The sequence below is a fragment of the Oryctolagus cuniculus genome, chromosome 10 (genome assembly GCF_964237555.1).
Source record: "Oryctolagus cuniculus chromosome 10, mOryCun1.1, whole genome shotgun sequence".
NCBI lineage: Eukaryota > Metazoa > Chordata > Mammalia > Lagomorpha > Leporidae > Oryctolagus > Oryctolagus cuniculus.
This window is the reverse complement of record NC_091441.1, coordinates 117,455,396-117,473,805: the sequence shown is the minus strand read 5'-3', so window position 1 is coordinate 117,473,805 and position 18,410 is coordinate 117,455,396. Positions and strand designations below refer to the sequence as shown.

The following is an 18,410-nucleotide window of genomic DNA, read 5'->3' as shown; positions in this document are numbered from 1 at the left end:
TCATCACACAAGGAGAGGCCGACTCACAAGAGCCCCTCTCTTCCTCCCCCAAAAACGGAAAGCAGGAAATGAGAGCGGAACTGCGGAGAAAGCGAGCTCTGGTCACATCCCGTGCGTCTCTGAAGTCCGCACGCCTGAAGCCGGGCCCGTGAAGGTCCCTGCTCTCCGTGGAGTGTCAGAAACCACGAGAGCACAGACTGCTGCAGGTGGCTCCTGCGGCCGCGTGCTCTCCCCTAGATATGGCTCACGGCCCGGGCTGCCAGCGCGGCTTCCCGAGCGTGTGGGGCTGCCTCCAGTCCCCACGGCAGACCCCATTGCAACAAGAAACCGGAGGCTCACAGCCAGGCCCAGCTCCAGGGCCACAGCACCTGCACTGGCGTGGAGCTGACAAATGCGGCAGCTGACCTGGGTCTGAGCCAGGGGACAGGCGCGGCAAAGCCACCAGCCTGGAAGCCCCGGCCACCTGCTGCAGCCTCCCTGGCAGAGCTGACACGGGGGTAGGTAACACCCAGGGATGGGTTCTCCACTTAGGGACCACTAGCCAGCTGCCGTTTAACGAAGGCTTGCTGGGAGGCCAGCCTGTGCCAGACACCAGACTGCCCTTGCTATCGTCTCCAGATAAGAACACGGAGGCCCCGAAGGACCTGCTCAGGGGCAGCTCCACATGCTCCCCTCCTCTGGAGGTGAGGGTAAGGGGCCTGGCCTGGGTTATCCTTGGACCCCACTCCCCAGGCTGACCAGAGACGACCCCTCCCTGCACACACCCCCTCCCTGCCACGCTGGGCTGCGGTCCCCAGCAGGTGATCGGGTGAGGCGGGCAGGCTGCCACTCCCAGATGACTGCCCGCTGGCGCCACAGGAAGCGGCTGCACTGCACAGCCAGCCAGTCTCCGGCCAGCCCTCCTGGGCCCACAGGAGCCGGCTGGCTCCTTTGTTGCACAGCCCTGGCCTGGGATGAGGCCGCAGGGAGCTCAGCTGCCGACTTCGGTTCATTATTTTCCACCCCGTTAACCTCCAGCGCCAGGCAGGCTGCTGGCAGCTGAGAGCTGAGATTTCTCTCGCTCGCCCCAGGGCTCAGGAAGGAAGGAGACCTTCATTCCCCCAAAGCCTGGACGAGCCTTCCTCTGAGTCACGCCCACCCAGGAGGACGTGCTGGCGGCAGTGGGTGGGGGCTCAGGACGGGGTGCAGACTGCAAACGTGCAGCCCCCGAGGCAGCAAGGTGGGCTCTGCACGGCCGCACTCGCGCATGTTCTCGTCATCAACTCGCCAGGTCGTGTCTGCTGAGACAGAATCTCATCCTCACTGCTGTGGGGTGGGTGGGGGGAGGGGTGGGCCACGAATGCCACGGCTGCAGAAGTCATCCTAGGCAGGCACGACCCCAGCCAGGACTGTGGAGGGACAGCTATGCTCGCCACTGGCCTGGGCCCTTCTGGCTGTGCCCCGCCACCACGAGCAAAGCCCTAGGACGGGCTCCTGGCGAGAGGCATGAGCCAGGTCACATGGTGGCGACTGTGCCCCACGTGCACACAATCACAGCCAGCTTCAGCAGAGCGCTGACGGAGCGCCAGGAGCAGCCCTCTGTGCGAGCCTGGGGAGAACAAGCCTGCGTGCGCATCCTCCTGCCTGCCCTGCACAGAGAGTTCAAGTGACAAGCCCGGCGACACACAGCTAACCCATGACACAAGCAGGATTACAAACTGCAGAATCTCAGAGTTCTGGATCCAGGAGGAGCCCACTTCTCGGCAAACCTCTTCAGGGGATGCTTCTCTCCCTGATTCACTGTTTGTTTGGCCCTCACGTTGGCCCTGGGAAGTGATGACCCTGGTCCCGCCCCGTGGATGCGGACAGTGAAGCTCACAGGAGCGGGCCCAGTTCTCCACACACTCACGGTACAGGGAGCTTGGGACAGACAGGCCTCAGGGACATCAAAAAGGGGCAGCTCCCTCCACCCGTGACCTCCGGCCAGTACCTGGGCCAACGCTTCCAGCAAGAAAGGGCCACCCTGTCAGAGGCCTAAGAACAAGCCACAGTTCCTGCTGCCGAAACTGATCCCACAACAGGACACTGGGTATGACCCAGAGGTTCATGGCCGTGTCATTCATGAGAGCAAATCAATGGCAATCCCCTGAGATATGAATTCAATACATGGGGGACATCTAAGTAATGAACCGTGACACAATCACTCAAAACGGTTCATAGGTCTATCTACTGACATGGGAAAAACCCACCCCCATAGGACAGTCTGTGAGGTGACGTCAGCAGGAAGTACAACCACGCGTGCCGTCTGGTCTCACGTGGGGACGGCAGGTCCGGGAAACACACAGCACATATGCGCACAGAGGAACTGCATTTGCATTTGTGCGTGGAAGAAATTCCCAGAGCAGCAAAGTGAGGCTGTCTGAGCGAGGACGCGTGCTGGCGCCCACTCTTCTGCACCTCCTCCGGGGCCTGCGTCCCACTTCCCCAACCACGCGAACGGTGTTTATGCAGTGGTGGATGTGGCCGTGGCCGAGAGCAGTGTCTCTGAAGGCACGTGCAGGGTTCGAGCCCCAGGCCCAGCCCTCAGCCCCTGACAACCCTCAGCAGGCCTGCCCTCCTGATGTGGGTGCCACCACGGCCAGCCTAGGGCGCTGGGGGCAGGGGCCCGGCCTGCGCACCCACCTTTTTGAAGAGCCTGATGACATCCTCGCTGATCTGGGACAGGCGGACGATGACGTTGTTCATGAAGATGTCGTTGAGGGTGGCATGGTCCCGGCTCTCCCGCCGGGTCTGGTGCAGGACCAGGTACCAGCAGTTCACGGGCGACAGAAGGTACTGGTCCTTCCTGTGGAAACCAACACAGCGCGGGTGACTCCCTCACAGCTCGCGTCCACACCGTGTCACACTGTGACCCGCCAGCACTTTATGATGTTGGAAAGCTCATTTGTTTGAAAGGCAGACAAACAGCAGGAAGGGAGGGGGCGCAGAGAAGAGGTCAATCTCCCATCTGCTGGTTGACTCCCCAAACGCCTACAGCAGCCAGGGCTGAGCCAAGCTGAAGCCAGGAGCCCGGAACTCCATCAGGGTCTCCCACGTGAATGGCAGGGACCCACACACTGAGGCCATCACCTGCTGCTTCCCAGAGCGTGTGGGGTAGGAAGCAGGAATTTGGAGCAGAGTTCCGACGTGAACCCAAGCAAACAGATAAGAGGTGCAGGCACGCCCAGCGTCCTAACTACTGTGCCAAACATCCACCCCTCCCCCCCGTTCTCTAGACCCTCCTGATGCCCACCAAGGTGGGCTTTATTGTCACACATCCCACAGATGGGCAACAGAGCCCCCCACCCACCCACCCACCCATGAGGCCTGGGCAGACGATGGTGGCCACACAAGGCTGGACCAGTGAAGCGCCTCAGCAGAGAGGAGACCGCTGTGAGAATTTCTAGAAACAGGAGCAGCAGCAGGGAGCAGTGGGTGTGACTGCGAGGCCTGGAGCTCAGGCAGCCGAGCGGGTGCTGATGCTGTGGAATTAGATCACAAAGGAGGTGTAGGCAGAACGTGCTTCTCAGGGACTCCTCCACGGTGATGGAAACGGACAGACGAAAGAGGAGTGGGGACAACTGAGCTGCTAGCTAACTTACTCCAGGGCTCAGCTCGTCCCTCCCTGCAAGACACGAACGGGCAAAGCCCCGGAAGTCGCAGCAGCAGCTGAGTTTCAGAGGAAAGGAAAGAGACGCAGGGTCTTGAAGGGGCACTGAAGGGCTGGGACAACGGCAGGCCATGGATCAGGTCACCTGGCCGGAGACACGAGAGGAAGGCAAGAGAGGACAGCACCAGCTCTGCAGGAGCCGAGGGCTGGTGGGGGAGGCAGAACGCTCCCAGGGCAAGTCCCGAGAGCAACGTGAAGAGAGTGGCTGCTGAGAAGACCAAGGGTCTGAGAGAGTCCTGGCTGTCGCTCCTCTGCTGTTCCCGTGTGCATGCCGGGCAGGACGCGGTGCTGTAGGTACAGCCGTGACCAGTGCTAACAAGACTGTGCCCCACAAGCCTGCCCAGGGAGGGGAGATACATGAGGAGATGGCCTCACCCAGCACCACGGGAAGGTGGTTCTGGAGCACCTGAGGGCCACCTTGCCCAGATCTGGCGGTGAGACCCCGGAGGGCTTCCCAGAGGAGGCAGTCTCCACACTGAGAATTAAAGGGTAGGCTGGAGTTTCCCTGGTGGAGGTGGAGGAAAAGGACGGCCCAGGGCTCAGAGGACAGCAGGTGGGGGCGCATTGGTGCTGAGTGCAGCAGCTGGCTGTGGAGGGGCTGGGGTCCCTGCTTGGTGTTCTGGGTGAGGGTCAGGGTGATGAATGGGGTTGCAGACACAGGCAGAGGCCTCGAGCCACTCCAGAGCCTGAGCTTCGTCCTGAGACAGGCAGGGAGCCGGAGAGGGTTTCGGCCGCGGTGAAGGGGTGAGACGCACTCGTCAAGCCCCTGCTCAGGCTGCCGCGCCGATCACAGGCTGGGGCCCAAACACAAGGGAGGCTTTCGGGGAACAGCGAGGCTGGGAATGACAGACGGGCAGACTGAGGGGGAGGCAGCGGCATCCGGGACGCCTCTCCGGGGTTCTCATCTGAGCCCCGGGTGGGGGAGGAGAGGGCCAGAGGCAGCCATCGTGGACGTGAACAGGCAGCCCATGGTGGGGCAGGAGGGAACACGCTCAGTCTGACCTGGCTGCTACGTGGGGCACCCACACGGAGAACTGTGGGCTGAACAGACAACTGCAGAAGCGGGCAGCATGTGCTTGGGTGAGGTTGACGCCTTAGAAACGAACAAGTGCCACACACCACAGGGTGCAGGCTGGAATCCCTAGGAGGCCGGGCAAGGTGGGGGTGGGGGAACGTCACAGTGGCTCTGCCCTCTCGGCATGCTGGAAGTAGCCAGCATCCGCACGGTGTGCAGTTCCACGTCCACCATCTCGCCAGCAGACCCATCCCTCGGGACGCCCCAGCACGGGAGGTGGCCAGTTTGGCTCCCTGCGTGGGGGGAAGCTCGCTGGTAGATAAAAGGCTGAGGCGAACTGTCCATGGACAGCGTCTGGAGCAGGGTTAGCCTCAGTGTGCAAAGCTGGCACCTGTGCCTTGGCCACAACGGACCAGGCTCTGGCCATGGAGGGAAGGGCTAGGCTGGGACCTCACTCAGCAAGACAGGAAGTCACTGCACCTGTATCTGCCACACCAGCTCTGGGACTGCAAGCAGGTCACCTGTGCCCTGTGGCCTGGCTCCTCAAAACACATCTGCAGACAGACAGCAGAAGAGAGCGCTGGGTCACTCGAGCCCTGGTCACCCACTCGGCACGCTCCTGTGTGCAGGGACAGGCTCGGGGACACGCGGAGCAGAGCACCCCCAGGGAGAGCCAGATGGCCCTCAGGCACCCACAAACACGTGGGCAGCTGTTGGGGGGACTTCCAGGAAGGGGACCTGGCCTGATTCCGCACTGAAGGGTCCCTGGGGAAGGGGTGGTGACGCTGGTCTCTGAAGGTGAGGGAGGGAGGTAGCTGGGAGGGTGGGCTGCAGGAAGGGCTCCAGGCAGCGTGTGTAGGTGAGGCCGGGTCTCAGAGCTCTGCTGAGTGACCCCTGTCCGCTGGCCACGCCCCTGGTACAGGACTGGGGAAGAAGCACCTTCTTTGCCAAGGAGTTCCTGGACCCTTCCCACAGTGGCAGCCCTGTGACCTGGGATCCAGCTCCCACGGCAGAAGCCATCCTTGCCTGGGCCACCTTCCGCTGCTTTCCCAGGCCATTAGCAGGGAGCTGCATCCTAAGTGGAGCAACCAGGACATAAACCGGTACCCACATAGGATGGCGGCGCTGTTGCAAGTGGTGGCTTCAATCACTGTGCCACAGCACCGACCTCTAGCCTCTTAGAAGGTGACAAAACAAGCCAAGCGGGTGATCTCCAGTCCCAGGCACCCTTGGAACAGCCTCTCTGCCTTCCTAGTCTTGCATCCGTGCGTCTCGGCAGCAGCAGAAGCTGCTGAGCTCTGCCTTCCCCTGCGAGTGTGCGTTTTCTTTCCGGGTGGCCAGAAAATAGCAGTGACTATTTCTGGTGAGTCACAGCTTTCTCTCTTTGGCTTGGCGAGCTGGGGATCAGCGTCCAAACACTGCAGCTCGCAAAGCCAGGCCCTGCCAAGCTGGTGCATCAGGAACACGAAATCAGCAGTGAGACATCTTCAGCTTCTCAGCTGGGGGCCGGAAAATTCTGCCTAGCAAACGGAACACACTTCCAAGCTGTAGAGCCCCCCTCGCTGCGGAATCAAGCCAAACCCACAGCCCTGGCATCCTGCTTCCTCTAGGAGGGAGGGGGCTCCTGCAGCTGACACCAACCCCAGGTGCCAAGTCCCTGCCTCCGGCTTCCTGCTCCCATCCAGAATGTTCTCACACCTTGCACAGGAGACGTTCACCAGCAAAGCGGTCTATGAAAAGCGCAATCTCAATCCCTTCCTGGGCCAGAGCGGTGTGGTTAACCTCTTGCTGCCTGAGCTGCCCCGAGCAGGATTTGGAATCCGCCACATTCACTCGTGGCATCAGTCACTGAACAGCAATGGAGTGCCTGTCTGTGCCTGGCAACAGTGATAAAAATGAGCCACACTCCTGCTTCGTGGCCCCTCCTGTGGGGGCCTCAGAGAATACCAAACAGTCTCACACATGAGGAGAGGGGCTGACGAGTCAGAACGCAGAGCTGCAGTCCACCTGCGGCCATCCTGGCTCTTCTGGCCCCTGAGACCCTCCCCGGTGGTCCTGCTCCCTGCTCCTTGAGGCCTCCCTGGCCACCTGCAGCACCCCTCACCTCACCTCTATCACACCCCCTGATCTGATCATGATTCCAGCACCATCTAGCTGGGCTTTTGCTCGGGTCCTTGCTCCCTGTCCCGCTGACACTGCCCGCCGGGGCCCAGGCAGGACAGGGTGCATGGTCGGCTCTCCGAAGGTGAAGGAAGCCCTGACCCTGGACCAGAAGGGTGGGGAGCCCACAGCATGGCCCACGGAGGAGGATAAGCATGGCGGGCAGCAGCTACGCAGGCCCTGTGGGCACCGGCATCTTCAGAGGAGGTGAGCATGGCCGGAGGACAGGGCACTGGATGAAGGGTGGAGACAAAGCCAGGCGGCAGCACAAGCAAGAGCCACAGGTTTCCTAGGGTGCCTTAGTGGAGGACACCCCCCTACCCGGAGAAGCTGATGGCCTCCCAGTTCGGAGGCGGGCAGCATGAGATGCCAGTGGTGGCTCCGAGGCTGGGAGGGGCACCTGTGCCAGCCCTCTTACCAGCTTCGGGTGGTCTGGGGCCATCTCTGGCATTCTTGGCGGGGAGCGGCATCACCCTGACCCCCTGATCTCTGCTTTCGCCTGCTTCAGGGCCCCCACCATGTCTGTATCCCAAGGCCCCTTTGGCGAGGGTGCCAGTCACATCGGCTTAGGCCAAGCCCATGCCTCACCTTTCTGTATCTCCATACAGATGAGACTCTCAGACCAGATCACATCCCGAGGGGCTGGGGCTCAGGAATTCAAAACATGAACGTCAAGGTGACACAGGTCCCCTGAGTAGGCTGCCCCTCCCCAACTGGACTGGGGGCCCAAGGCCAATTCCTGGGATACCCCAGGCATCTTTCCTTGGGCCCGTGACAGGAGCAAAGGCCACGGGGCAGAGGGGCCATCTGCCCCCTGTGCTGTCAAAGCAGGGCTCTCCCGCATCCCCCTCTTTGTCCACAGGAACCTCCCCCACAGCGGCTGGAGCCCCAAGCCAGGGATGGTCTCTGCACCTGCCCCTTTCTCGTGGATGACCTCGTCTTGGGTGTTCTGAGGGAACTCAAGGCCACCGCACTGGGCGTGGGGCGAGCGGTGCAGGGCTGGTGGGTGCAAGGCCAGAGCGGCTCTGCTGAGCCACACTGGGTGCTGTGCCATCAGAGGCTGGGGCTCAGATGCCAGTGTTGCCCCTCACTGACTAAGCAAACTCGGGAAGTGAGTCCAGACTTTTCTTTCCTAAGCCACATGATGACCTCACGGTGCTGCTCTGGGGATCAAATAAGGCCATCCGTGTGACACTCTTACGACGCGACCCCAGGGCAGGATACAATCAGTTACTGCGGTCACTGCTACTGCTCCCCATACCCCCCTAGGTCGCCGGGGAATCATGGGGAATGGCAGGTGGAGATGCACGGCCCACAGCAGGGTTTCTACAAATGCTGCAAAAGGTCACCAGAGCCCCACGCACCCCCACCCCCAGTGAGGACGAAGGAGGGAGCGAGTTGGGGGGAGGTTGGACACCCAAGGGTGGCCTCGCACCTACCTCTGGGCTCCGAGTCCCCCGCCCACTTCAGTGAGCTTATTTAGAAAGGACTGTCCCTAGCCTCAGCTTACAAATGAAATAAAAAGGCCCCACTCTCTGTGAGCAGACAGCAGAGGGAAACCAACAGTGCCAGTGCATCCCGGGCAGGCGCAGAGGCCTGGGGTCTCAATTCTGTTGGTTAGAAGGGGGCTCAAGAGTGTGCAGAAGAGATGGTCAGCGGGCCCGACCCACCGTGAGGGACCCCGGCCACCACACCACAGAACTGCTCCTGCAGCGGCCTCTGTGGACAACACCCACGGCCAGGAGCACACCTCCTCCCCGGGCTGCCCTCCCTTCCAGGCACTTCTCAAAGTTGACCTGAAGTCAGCTTGCCGGCAGATGCTGTCCTGGGACCTCACCAGCCCTGCTCCCCACACGAAAGCCCATTCCCTTAGCAGGTTTAAAGACAGCATCGGGCCGTATCTTACTGTGTTCAGCCATTCACCTAAAACACTTGGGTACAGCACATATTGTACAGTCAGAGAGAGAGAGAGAGAGAGAGAGTGTCTTAGTTCTCGCCTCTGAGCAGCTGCACGCTGAAGGAAGAGAGCAGCTGGACCCTCCCCTGATAATCAGTTCCTGGTCCCCAGAGACCGCAGGTCTGCCTGGGAGGCCAGACGAGCAGCTGGCTTCACAGAGGAATAGGACCTGAGGCCGGCATGTGTGGGGTGAGCAGGAGTGGACCAGCAGGGGGGATGGGAGGAAATCCCAGAGCCCCCCTGGAGGAAGTGGCCTGGACGTACGAGTGATGCTCAGGGAACCTCACTGGGCCCCGAGAGATGACGCCCCAAGTCTGGCACCTGAATGCAGTCTTGCACTTTGGAATCAGACCATGATTAGAGTCCCAGCCCTGCCCTCCCTGTTCCAGCCGTGTCCCTCTGGGCAAATCATTCATTTGTTCAAAACGCCCACCTTGTCGCCTAGAAAGGTAAAGCTTGCAGCTGCCTCACAGATCACAATGCTGGCCACGAAGGTTCAAGGAGACTGTGGGTGTGAAGCACCTGGCAGGACCATGTGTCACCGGGAATGGGGGCGTGGGCATGAGGGCTCCTAGAGAGGCTACCCAGCTGCACAGCAGAGGCCCTGGACAGACGATTGGCAAACAAGCAGCTGGCACATCCCTGGGAGAATTTCAGCTCCAGGGCACTTTGAAAAGTAAGTGGAAAAATGGAATTAAAGGGTAGGTTTAGGGGCTGATGTTGTGGTACAAGCCGCAGTTTGCAATGCTGGCCTCTCATATTAGACCACCAGCTCAAGTCCCAACTACTTCCCTTCCAATCCAGCTCTCTGTAATGCATCTGGGAAGGCAGCAGATAATGGTCCAAGAACCTGGGCCCAGCCACTTACATAGGAGACCCGGAGAGAGTTCCTGGATCCGGGCTCCGGCCTGGCCCAGCCCTGGCTGTTACGAGCATTTTGGGAAGTAAACCAACAGATGCAAATGCTTGTGTGCACTCTCTCTCTTGCTCGCTCACTCTGTCTGTGTGTGTGTCTGTGTGTGTGTGTGTCTGTGTGTTGCTCTGCCTTTCAAATAAGTAAACAAACCATTTTTTAAAAAGAAAAAAAGGTAAGTTTATTTTGGTGCAAAATATTTTTGACATCTGTGCATAGCTGTTTTTTCTTCAAATTACGTGTTCTTCATGAACTCTTTGAAGACTCTTTGAATGCATGGATTTTTTTTTATTTGCCTTTTAGTTACATTTTCTAAGAACTCCTGGAAACTCTGTATTCTCTGGAGAGCCATGAGATGCCAGCTGCAGCAATAGTGACAGCTAGGAACAGAGACCAAGCCCCACCTGCAGGCTTGCTCCAGCTCCCCCCACCCCAAACTCCCCCACCTCCTGAATCCTCTGAGCATTTATCGCTCCATTTATGTGCTACAGAAATGCTTCTCTGGTTAAGAATAACCTGGAAAGCCGTGTCTAAATTATAGCCTCTTTTTAGAGAAATGCTACATGTGTGAAAAAACTGTGATGCTTCCTCCTCGAGAAGAAGGGTTTCCTTGGAAACCGAGTTCTTCACTGCCTGCTCCCTCCCAACTGCCCTGTAAGGCTGGGAGATGCTGCAAAGCTGCTTTGCACAGCCCATTCGCATAGACTGTTATTCGCAAACCAGCGAAGGCCTGCCAGCTCTCTCCAGACTCTGACTTCCCCCAAACACTTGAAGCAGGTTTGAAGAGAATCTCCCGTTGCTTCCCCCCTACCCCCGCCCCGAGTGGTCCAGATAGCAGCCACCAATGTGTGACCCTGAAGGTGAGACAGGTGCCATCAGGGACATCCCCTGGAGAGTGAGAGGCAGGAAAACCCTAGGGAGAGGGGCCAGTGCTTGGCTCAGGGGTCAGGATGCGACTCGGGGTGCTTGCCTCTCACAAGGCCTGGGTCTGAGTCCCAGCCCGCCTTCCAGTTCCAGCTTCCTGCTGATGCACACCCAGGGAGACAACAGAGATGGCTGAAGTCCTTGGGTCTCTGCCACCCACATGGGAAATTCAGATGGAGTTCCAGACTCCTAGCTTTGCCCTGGGCCACTCCAGGCCATTGCAGCAATTTGGGGAGTGAACCAGCAGATGGAAGAGCTGTGTGTGTGTGTGTGTGTGTGTGTGTGTTGCCGTTCTCGTAAGTAAAAAATAGTATTTGCTTTGAATACTGAGGGAGTCAGATAGCAGGGGGCGCCATTACTCCCAAGCACAGAGCCGCTGTGTGCATGCAGTGTTCGCACGACTGTGGCTGACGTGACACTTCTAACAGAGCTTGTTGAGACACAGCATCACCGGGGTGGCGCTGTGCATAGCCGCCACCTGCAGTGCCGCATCCTATATCGGCACCAGTTCAAGTCCCAACTGCTCCACTTCCAACCAGCTCTCTGCTATGGCCTGGGAAAGCAGTAGAAGATAGCCCAAGTCCTTAGGCCCTTGCACCCGCACGGGGGACCCGGAAGAGGCCCCCAGATCCTAGCTTCGGATTGACACAGCTCCAGCCATTGCGGCCATTTGGGGAGTGAAACAGCAAATGGAAAACCTCTCTCTCTTCCCCCTCCTCTGCCTTTCAAATAAATAAATAAATCTTAAAAAAAATACATGACTTTTGTATTTTTGTATAAAAAATGGTACTTAAAAAATAAGTTTAGTGCCAAAAAATTGAAATTCATAATATATATTTTTCCACAAACTTTTTGAAGACCCCTTGTATGTAAGGATTTAAAAACTGCTTGTACCAGAATAAATTTATCTTTTAATTCCATCCAGCATGAACACACATGAGGCTACCTTGTATTTTTTTTTTTTTTGACAGATAGAGTTAGACAGAGAGAGAGGCAGAGAAAGGTCTTCCTTCCGTTGGTTCACCCCCGGCTACGGCCAACGCTGCGCCGATCCGAAGCCAGGAGCCAGGTGCTTCCTCCTGGTCTCCCAGGCGGGAGCAGCGACCTAAACACTTGGGCCATCCTCCACTGCCTTCCCAGGCCATAGCAGAGAGCTGGACTGGAAGAGGAGCAACTGGGACTAGAACCAGCGCCCATATAGGATGCCGGTGCCGCAGGCGGAGGATTAACCAAGTGAGCCACAGAGCCGGCCCCGCTCCCTTGTGTTAGTGTGTGCCATGGGAGGGGATTCCACAGTGGAGCAGCTGAGGGAAGAAGCAACAGCCGGTTTATCCGGCATCTTCCCAGAGCCTGCCCGCGTCTCCTCTTTCCCAACCAGACAGCTCAAGTACTGCGCCCTGGAGGAAGACGAGCCTTGTCCCGGGAATCCCGTCTGCTTGGAACTACCCAGCCCAGCTGGACCAGGCCGTGTACCTGCACTGAGAGGCAGACCCTCGGGGCCCGGATATGGTGGCTCCCACCCCCGCTTCCTGCTTAGGGAGGCCTCCCAGCCTCAGGCCTTCTGAAGGGAGGCCTGGCGTGGAAAGGACAGTGGACTTTGAGTTCGCACTGATGACCAGGAGGAAAAGGAATGCAGCCCGAAAGTGAGCGAGCGAGCGGCCCATCTGAAAGGAGCCATGCTGGGCGACCCTGAAGAGTGAATGGTCCGATATGACTAAGACTTGCACCCACTGGCCAGCCTACCCTCTCCCTGCCTCCTCCTAGCCTCCCCAGCTCTGCTAACCACACTGTACTCCCCACACTTCACTTCCACACACAAAGGATCCCAAGCTGTCTGCCTCTCTGTGTCTGGCTTATTCCACTCAACATCATCACCTCCAGCTCCTCCACGTTGCCACATATGGCAGAGCTGCAATCCTCTTCAGGGCTGACCAGTGCTCCTCTGTGTGGACGCGCCAGTATCGTTCATCCACTCCCGCAGTGACGGGCACTCGGGGTGTCTCCTCCTCCTGGCCCAGTGCTCCGCACACAACAAACACGGGAGTGAAGGTGTCCAGGGATTCATTCCCCTGGGATACGCACTCAGCGGCGGGATGGCTGCGTCCCACGCAGCACGGCTGGGCTTTTTCAGGAACCTCCACCCTGTTTTCTGCAAAGGCTGTGCCCACTGACGTGCCCACTGACCACGCAGAAGGAGGGCTCCCCGCGCCCCACAGCCTGGCCAGCACTTGTTACCTTTGGTATTTTTCACGACAGCCATGCTGCCAGGGACGAGGGGGTATCTCTGTGGCTCCCCTTCTAGTGTCTGTTACGCCCTAGGGAGTCCACGGATAGCAACAATATATCACACACTTCAGAAAGCTTGGAGATTTTCATGTTTCCATCACAAAGAAAGGACAAATGTTGGAAGAGACAGGACTATTCCGCTATCAACACTGCAGAACGTAGTGAAGTGTCACATGGTATGATATAAATACGTCAATTTTTAAAAAGATACATCCCCCTTGGTTTTTTCAAGGCCACGGTCATCAGAACCCCGGGTTCTGGTGGGGATCTGCAGGGAGGCCCCATCCTCACGGCAGCACAGCACCCGATGACAAGCACACGACCAGTAACCTTTGCCCAAACCGCGAGCTCACAGGGCAAGCTTTGTGCCATACTAAGGTCCCCAGGGCCAACAGCCACCCTCTGCCAGCTGGGAGCCTGCAGCCAGGGGTCGCCCAAGGGGAATAGACATAAGCTCTGCCGCGCTCCCCCTGCCCCAGTCCTCCGCACACCACGTCCCTGAGTCCCCTTCCCCCTGCCCCACCTGTGCAGGATTCTCCAGCCTGTGCTACTCCAGCCTCTTGACAGGCCATTATTGCCCCTGCCTCAGGGAAAACCCCACCCTCTGGGTCTCCCCGAGTCCTGGGTAGGCTGAGTAACAGAAATCAGGTCTGCTTCCCAGCCTGCCCTCACTCGCCTGTCCTGGCCATCGGACCCCCCACCTCCAACACATCCCATCCCAAGACGGCTCCTTCTAGTCTCCCAGGTCTCTGCACAAACAGGGAGCCCCCCCCCCCCAACCTCCGCACAGTCCAGCAAGAAGAGGCCTTTGCTTCCCCTCCTTGGGGGCCAAGCTGGGTTCGGCCCTTAGAGCTTCGGGGCAAGGAGGCTGTGCCGATTCAGGCCTTGCATTTATGGGGATGGCACCTGCCACCCGGCTCTCCTGGAGTCCTGAGCTCCGGTGTCAGGTGTCTGGGGGTTGAGGGAGAGGCCCTGACACAACACGGACAGAAAGCCGGCCCCGCTCAGCCCAGGCTTCTGTCAACCCCCACACAGCGCCGGGCACACAGGGAAAGCCAGCCCCGGCCCTCCACGCCAGCCACCAGTGACCAGCACCGAGCGACCCCAGTCCCTGAACCCTGTGCAAACCCTGACCCGGGAAATCCCACGCTGTGGGATGTTGTGCTCATTTCCATCAAAGCAACCACCTGGTCACAGCTGGTCTTCCTGTTGGGAGGGGTCTTCCAAGAATCCACGGAAAACGCACACCATGAAAAAAGTGCATGTGGCTGTCCAAGTTGTCATGCACCAAAATAAACTTTTCACGCTGTGTTCCAGAACTTTCCGAAGTGCCCTCAGATATGCTCTCTCCTCCACTCGATGGAAAAGCCTAGCTCGGCGGGAACCAAGTCTCTCCTTCCTGTTCACCGCAGCAAACCCAGGGTCTGGCACACAGCAGACATTCAACACATGCAGGCTTAGGGGCCACCGCGGGCTGCACTGGGTAAGCCACCACCTGCCACACCAGCATCCCGTATTGGAGCTCCAGTCTGAGTCCTGGCTGCTCCGCATCTGACTCCGCTCACTGCTGAAAGCAGCAGGTAGCAGCCACCCACACAGGAGACCCAGACGGAGCTCCAGGCTCCCGGCTTCAGCCTGGCCCAGCCCTGGCTGTCGCAGCCATTTGAGGGAGTGGACGGCAGACTGAAGTTTCCTCCCTCCCTCTCTGTGTCTCCCCCTGTGTGTGTGTGTGTGTCTGTAACTCTGTCTTTTAAATAAATACTGACTGAAGAAGCAAACACCTCAGTGCGTGAGGATTAGACACACAGAGCAAGGCGCCAGCCCAGAGCTGAGGGAGGTCTCCAGAGGAAGTGACATGGGAACACCACGAGCTGAGAACTAGGCCTGCATCTCACTGATCTTTGTGTCTGCCACACCATGCACGGGCTGGACAACAAGAGTCCCTCCCTCCACGCATTTCAAGCACCCGAAGGACTGAAGGACCCTGTGGCTCCCTGGATGGCTGGGCTGGAAGGCAGGAACCCGGGATTTTCAAGCTCACCACATCCTTGGCAAAAGCAGCAGCTCGGCTTTTCCGGTGCCCGGCTCCCTGACTGTGCCCCGTGTTATCTCCAGGATGCGGGGTGAGCTGGTGAGGACGTTGGAGCAGCCAGGACAAAGACCGACAAGGCTAGCAAAGAAGCCTGCCGCAAAGCCACAGCACTCCCCACAGTCTAAGTCGAGGGAACTCGGAGACCCAGGGCCTTCTCCGTGGACTTTGCGATGACCCCTCTCACTGCTCTAGAGGGTGCCACCTGCCCAGGGAGGCCCCCAGAGCCACCTGCCTTTGACTCGTATGCCCTGTGGAACTCTGCCCAGGTAAGTCAGCAGTGCCTAGGCAGCTGGGGCTGCTTCACCTGCCCAGGTGAGAAGTGGACAGCTGGACTGTAGAGGGACAGGGCTGAGGGGCAAGCACTGGACATGGAGGACACTGGCTCCTGTGTCCAGCTCAGTTCTGCACCTAATTTTCTGTGACATCTTGGGCAAGTGGCTTCCCTTTCTGACCAAATCCCTCCTCCAGGGTGAACTTTATATAGAGCAAGTCCCTCCTCTTCCTCTTCCCTCGCGCCCCCTCATTCACAGACAGCCCAGCTCTAGCAGGCAGGGGCTCCCAGTAGCGAGCAGACAAGGACAAGAGCTGGCCCTCCCCGCAGTTCCTGAGAGCCCGTACTGAGGCGGAGTCTCAGACGTAGACAGTAGGACCGGGCTTCCCACACAGCCAGGGTGGCAGCCCCAGAACACAGCACAGACCAGAGGCTGCCCCAGGTCAGTCCACATCCTGAGCTCAAAGAGCGCATCCAGGCCACCCACAGAGACTCTCTGCTGCCCTGCGCTCAGGGCCATCACATCAGCATCACACACAGGGCCCGCCCCAGCTGCTCCAGCCTGGGGGACACTCTCATTAGACCGGCACAGTGTGATAAGCAGCCTGCGTGGCCCTACTGCGCCACCTGGGCTCCCGTTCCATCTGCCAGGCTCAGTTAATGAAGCCCCAAGCTGGCCACGCTCATCATAGGACACATGAGCAAACAGGGGAGTCCCCACCCTCCCCTCCGCCCCAGTGTCAATACGGACGCCAGCCAGGAGGACGGCAGGGGCCAGGCAATGAGGCCCTGCCCTCTGCACATCTCTGTCCCCGACAGTTCTGCACACGGCTCAGCCAGGGCCCTGGGTCCCCATGAAAGCGCCTGTGGCTGTGTCTCAGGGTGCCCGAGCCCCCACAGCAGCTGCCCTCAGGCTGCACCCAGCACCTTTCTCAGCCCAAGTCAGGGCAGAGAGGAGCGGCAGCTTCCATCTGCGTCTTCCCAGTCCCCGGTCCACAGACTCGGCCGAGCCTCTTCCTTGGAGCTCTGCCCCCACCTTTATGACGAGGCAGTGACACCTGCCTGGCACAAAGTCAGTGCCCACTTAACACACTCAACACTTGCTCCCCGCTGTTGCTGTGTCTAAAAGACAGGTAAGGAAAGGTACAAAAGGTAGCCAGGGGTGCTTCCAAGGCGGGGAAGGTGGGGGAGCGAGCAGCAACATGCTGCTGACCTCTCTGTATTTTCTAAACTGGGCAGAACGAGCATTTTGCCTTCATTGTTTGAAAAGGCCCAAATTCCCCCCAAACACACATCAGACCCAGGAGACGATGCAAGGTGCCCGAGATGATACTGCAAGGACAGGCCTCCCCTGCGGCCCAGGTTTGAACGGAGGGGACTGCGAGTGTTGCCATTGCAGTAGCAATGTCCTACCCTGAGGGCCAAGGGAGGACGGCACTCCGAGGCAGCGCTCAGTCCTGTGGCCCAGACCACTGAGGTTTGGGGGAGTTTAGAGGAGATGAGCTCCCCATCCACAGTGAATGCAAAACCGCAGGGAGCAACACGAAGGAGAGCACCCCTCAGTAGCTGATGTGGTCTCCCCCTGCAGTGGGATGATACTCAGCCCTAAAATGCGATGAAATTCTGGGGCAGGCATTTAGCCTAGAGGTTAAGATGTCAGGTGGGGCCGACGCTGCAGCGCAGCGGGTTAAAGCCCCAGCCTGCAGTGCCAGCATTCCATACAGGCGCCGGTTTGAGTCCCAGCTGCTCCTCTTCTGATCCAGCTCTGCTATGGCTTAGGAAAACAGTGGAGGATGGCCCAAGTTCTTGAGCCCCTGCACCCATGTGGGAGACCTGGAGGAAGCCTCATGTGAGATCCAGAGGAAGCCCCTGGCTCCTGGCTTCTGATCAGCTCAGCTCTGGCCATTGTGGTCATTGGGGAGTGAACCAATGGAATGGAAGACCTCTCTCTCTCTCTCTCTCTCTCTCTGGCTGTACCTCTCTCTCTGTAACTCTTTCAAATAAATAACATAAATCTTTTTTAAAAAATTTTAAAGAGGTGTCATTTAAGATGCCTGCATCCCGGGCCTGGCGCTGTGGTGTGTGGTACATTAAGCCTCCTCCTGTGGCACTGGCATCCCATACGGGCGCCAGTCCATATCCTGGCTGCTACTCTTCTGATCCAGCTCTGCTATGGCCTGAGAAAGCAGTAGAAGATGGCCCAAGTCCTTGGGTCCCTGAACCCACATGCGGGACCCAGAAGAAGCTCCTGGTTCCTGGCTTTGGATCAGTCCAGCTCCAGCCATTGCAGCTATTTAGGAAGTGGGAAAAAAAAAAAAAAAGCAGATGGAAGACCTTTCTCTGTCTCTCCCCCTCCCTGTCTATAACTCTACCTCTCAAGTAAGTAAATAAATCTTTTAAAAAAAAGATGTCCGCATCCCAAATCAGAATTCCTGCACTCAAAACCTACCTCCTACACCTGACCCCAGCTTCCTGCTAAAACAGGGGGCAGCAGTGACGGAGCCACCGTCTTTAGAGTTCCAGACTGAGCGCCCTCCCAGTGTCTGCCCAGTTCAGTCCAGGCACCACAGGGCTGCGTAACTGCACAACCCCACTTACACGAGGTACAAGCCTGGCCAAGGCCCAGGGATGCAAAGTAGGGTGAATGCCAGGGCCCAGGGGAAGGAGGAGGCAGAGTTAGAATTTAAAGGACATGGAGTTTCAATATAAGAACTTGATGGTTGGAGAAGGCAATAGATGCACACATTTCACAGGTGGTCAGGGTTATGTGCATTTTAAAGAAAGCAGGTGCAGAGGGGGAAGGATTGGACCCGAGGAGAGGGGATCGGAAGAGGAGAGAAGGAGCAAGTCCCTGGGCTCAGGGGTGCAGGGGCGTCTGCATGAGAGCTGACGTGGGGAGGCGGGGAGGGGCCCGCTGTGGGACGCACAGGCTGGCTGGGGTGAACACAGGCACAGGAGCTCTCCTGCCTGCGCAGGAAGCTTCTGCAGCTGAGGCAGCGCCTGCACGTCGATGCTACACGCACTGAGCCTCAGAGAACTCGGCGCACGCGAGGGGCATGAGAACTCAGGACAGGGAGCTCGTGCCCAGTAAATAATTAATAAGG

At 58.5% G+C, this 18,410-nt stretch overlaps 1 protein-coding gene across 6 annotated transcripts in view; it reads right to left on the bottom strand.

Moving 5' to 3' along the window:
- SRGAP3 (SLIT-ROBO Rho GTPase activating protein 3) overlaps positions 1–18,410 on the bottom strand; it is a 331,270-nt gene that overhangs the window by 101,161 nt on the left and 211,699 nt on the right. For all 6 annotated transcript variants that reach the window (XR_011379673.1, XM_070051217.1, XM_070051214.1 and 3 more), the window contains one exon: positions 2,662–2,824. Coding sequence is in view for 5 of the 6 variants with exons in the window: in XM_070051217.1 (XP_069907318.1) it covers positions 2,662–2,824 (163 nt within the window). In the remaining variant the exon portion in view is untranslated. The remainder of the gene's footprint in view (positions 1–2,661; positions 2,825–18,410) is intronic.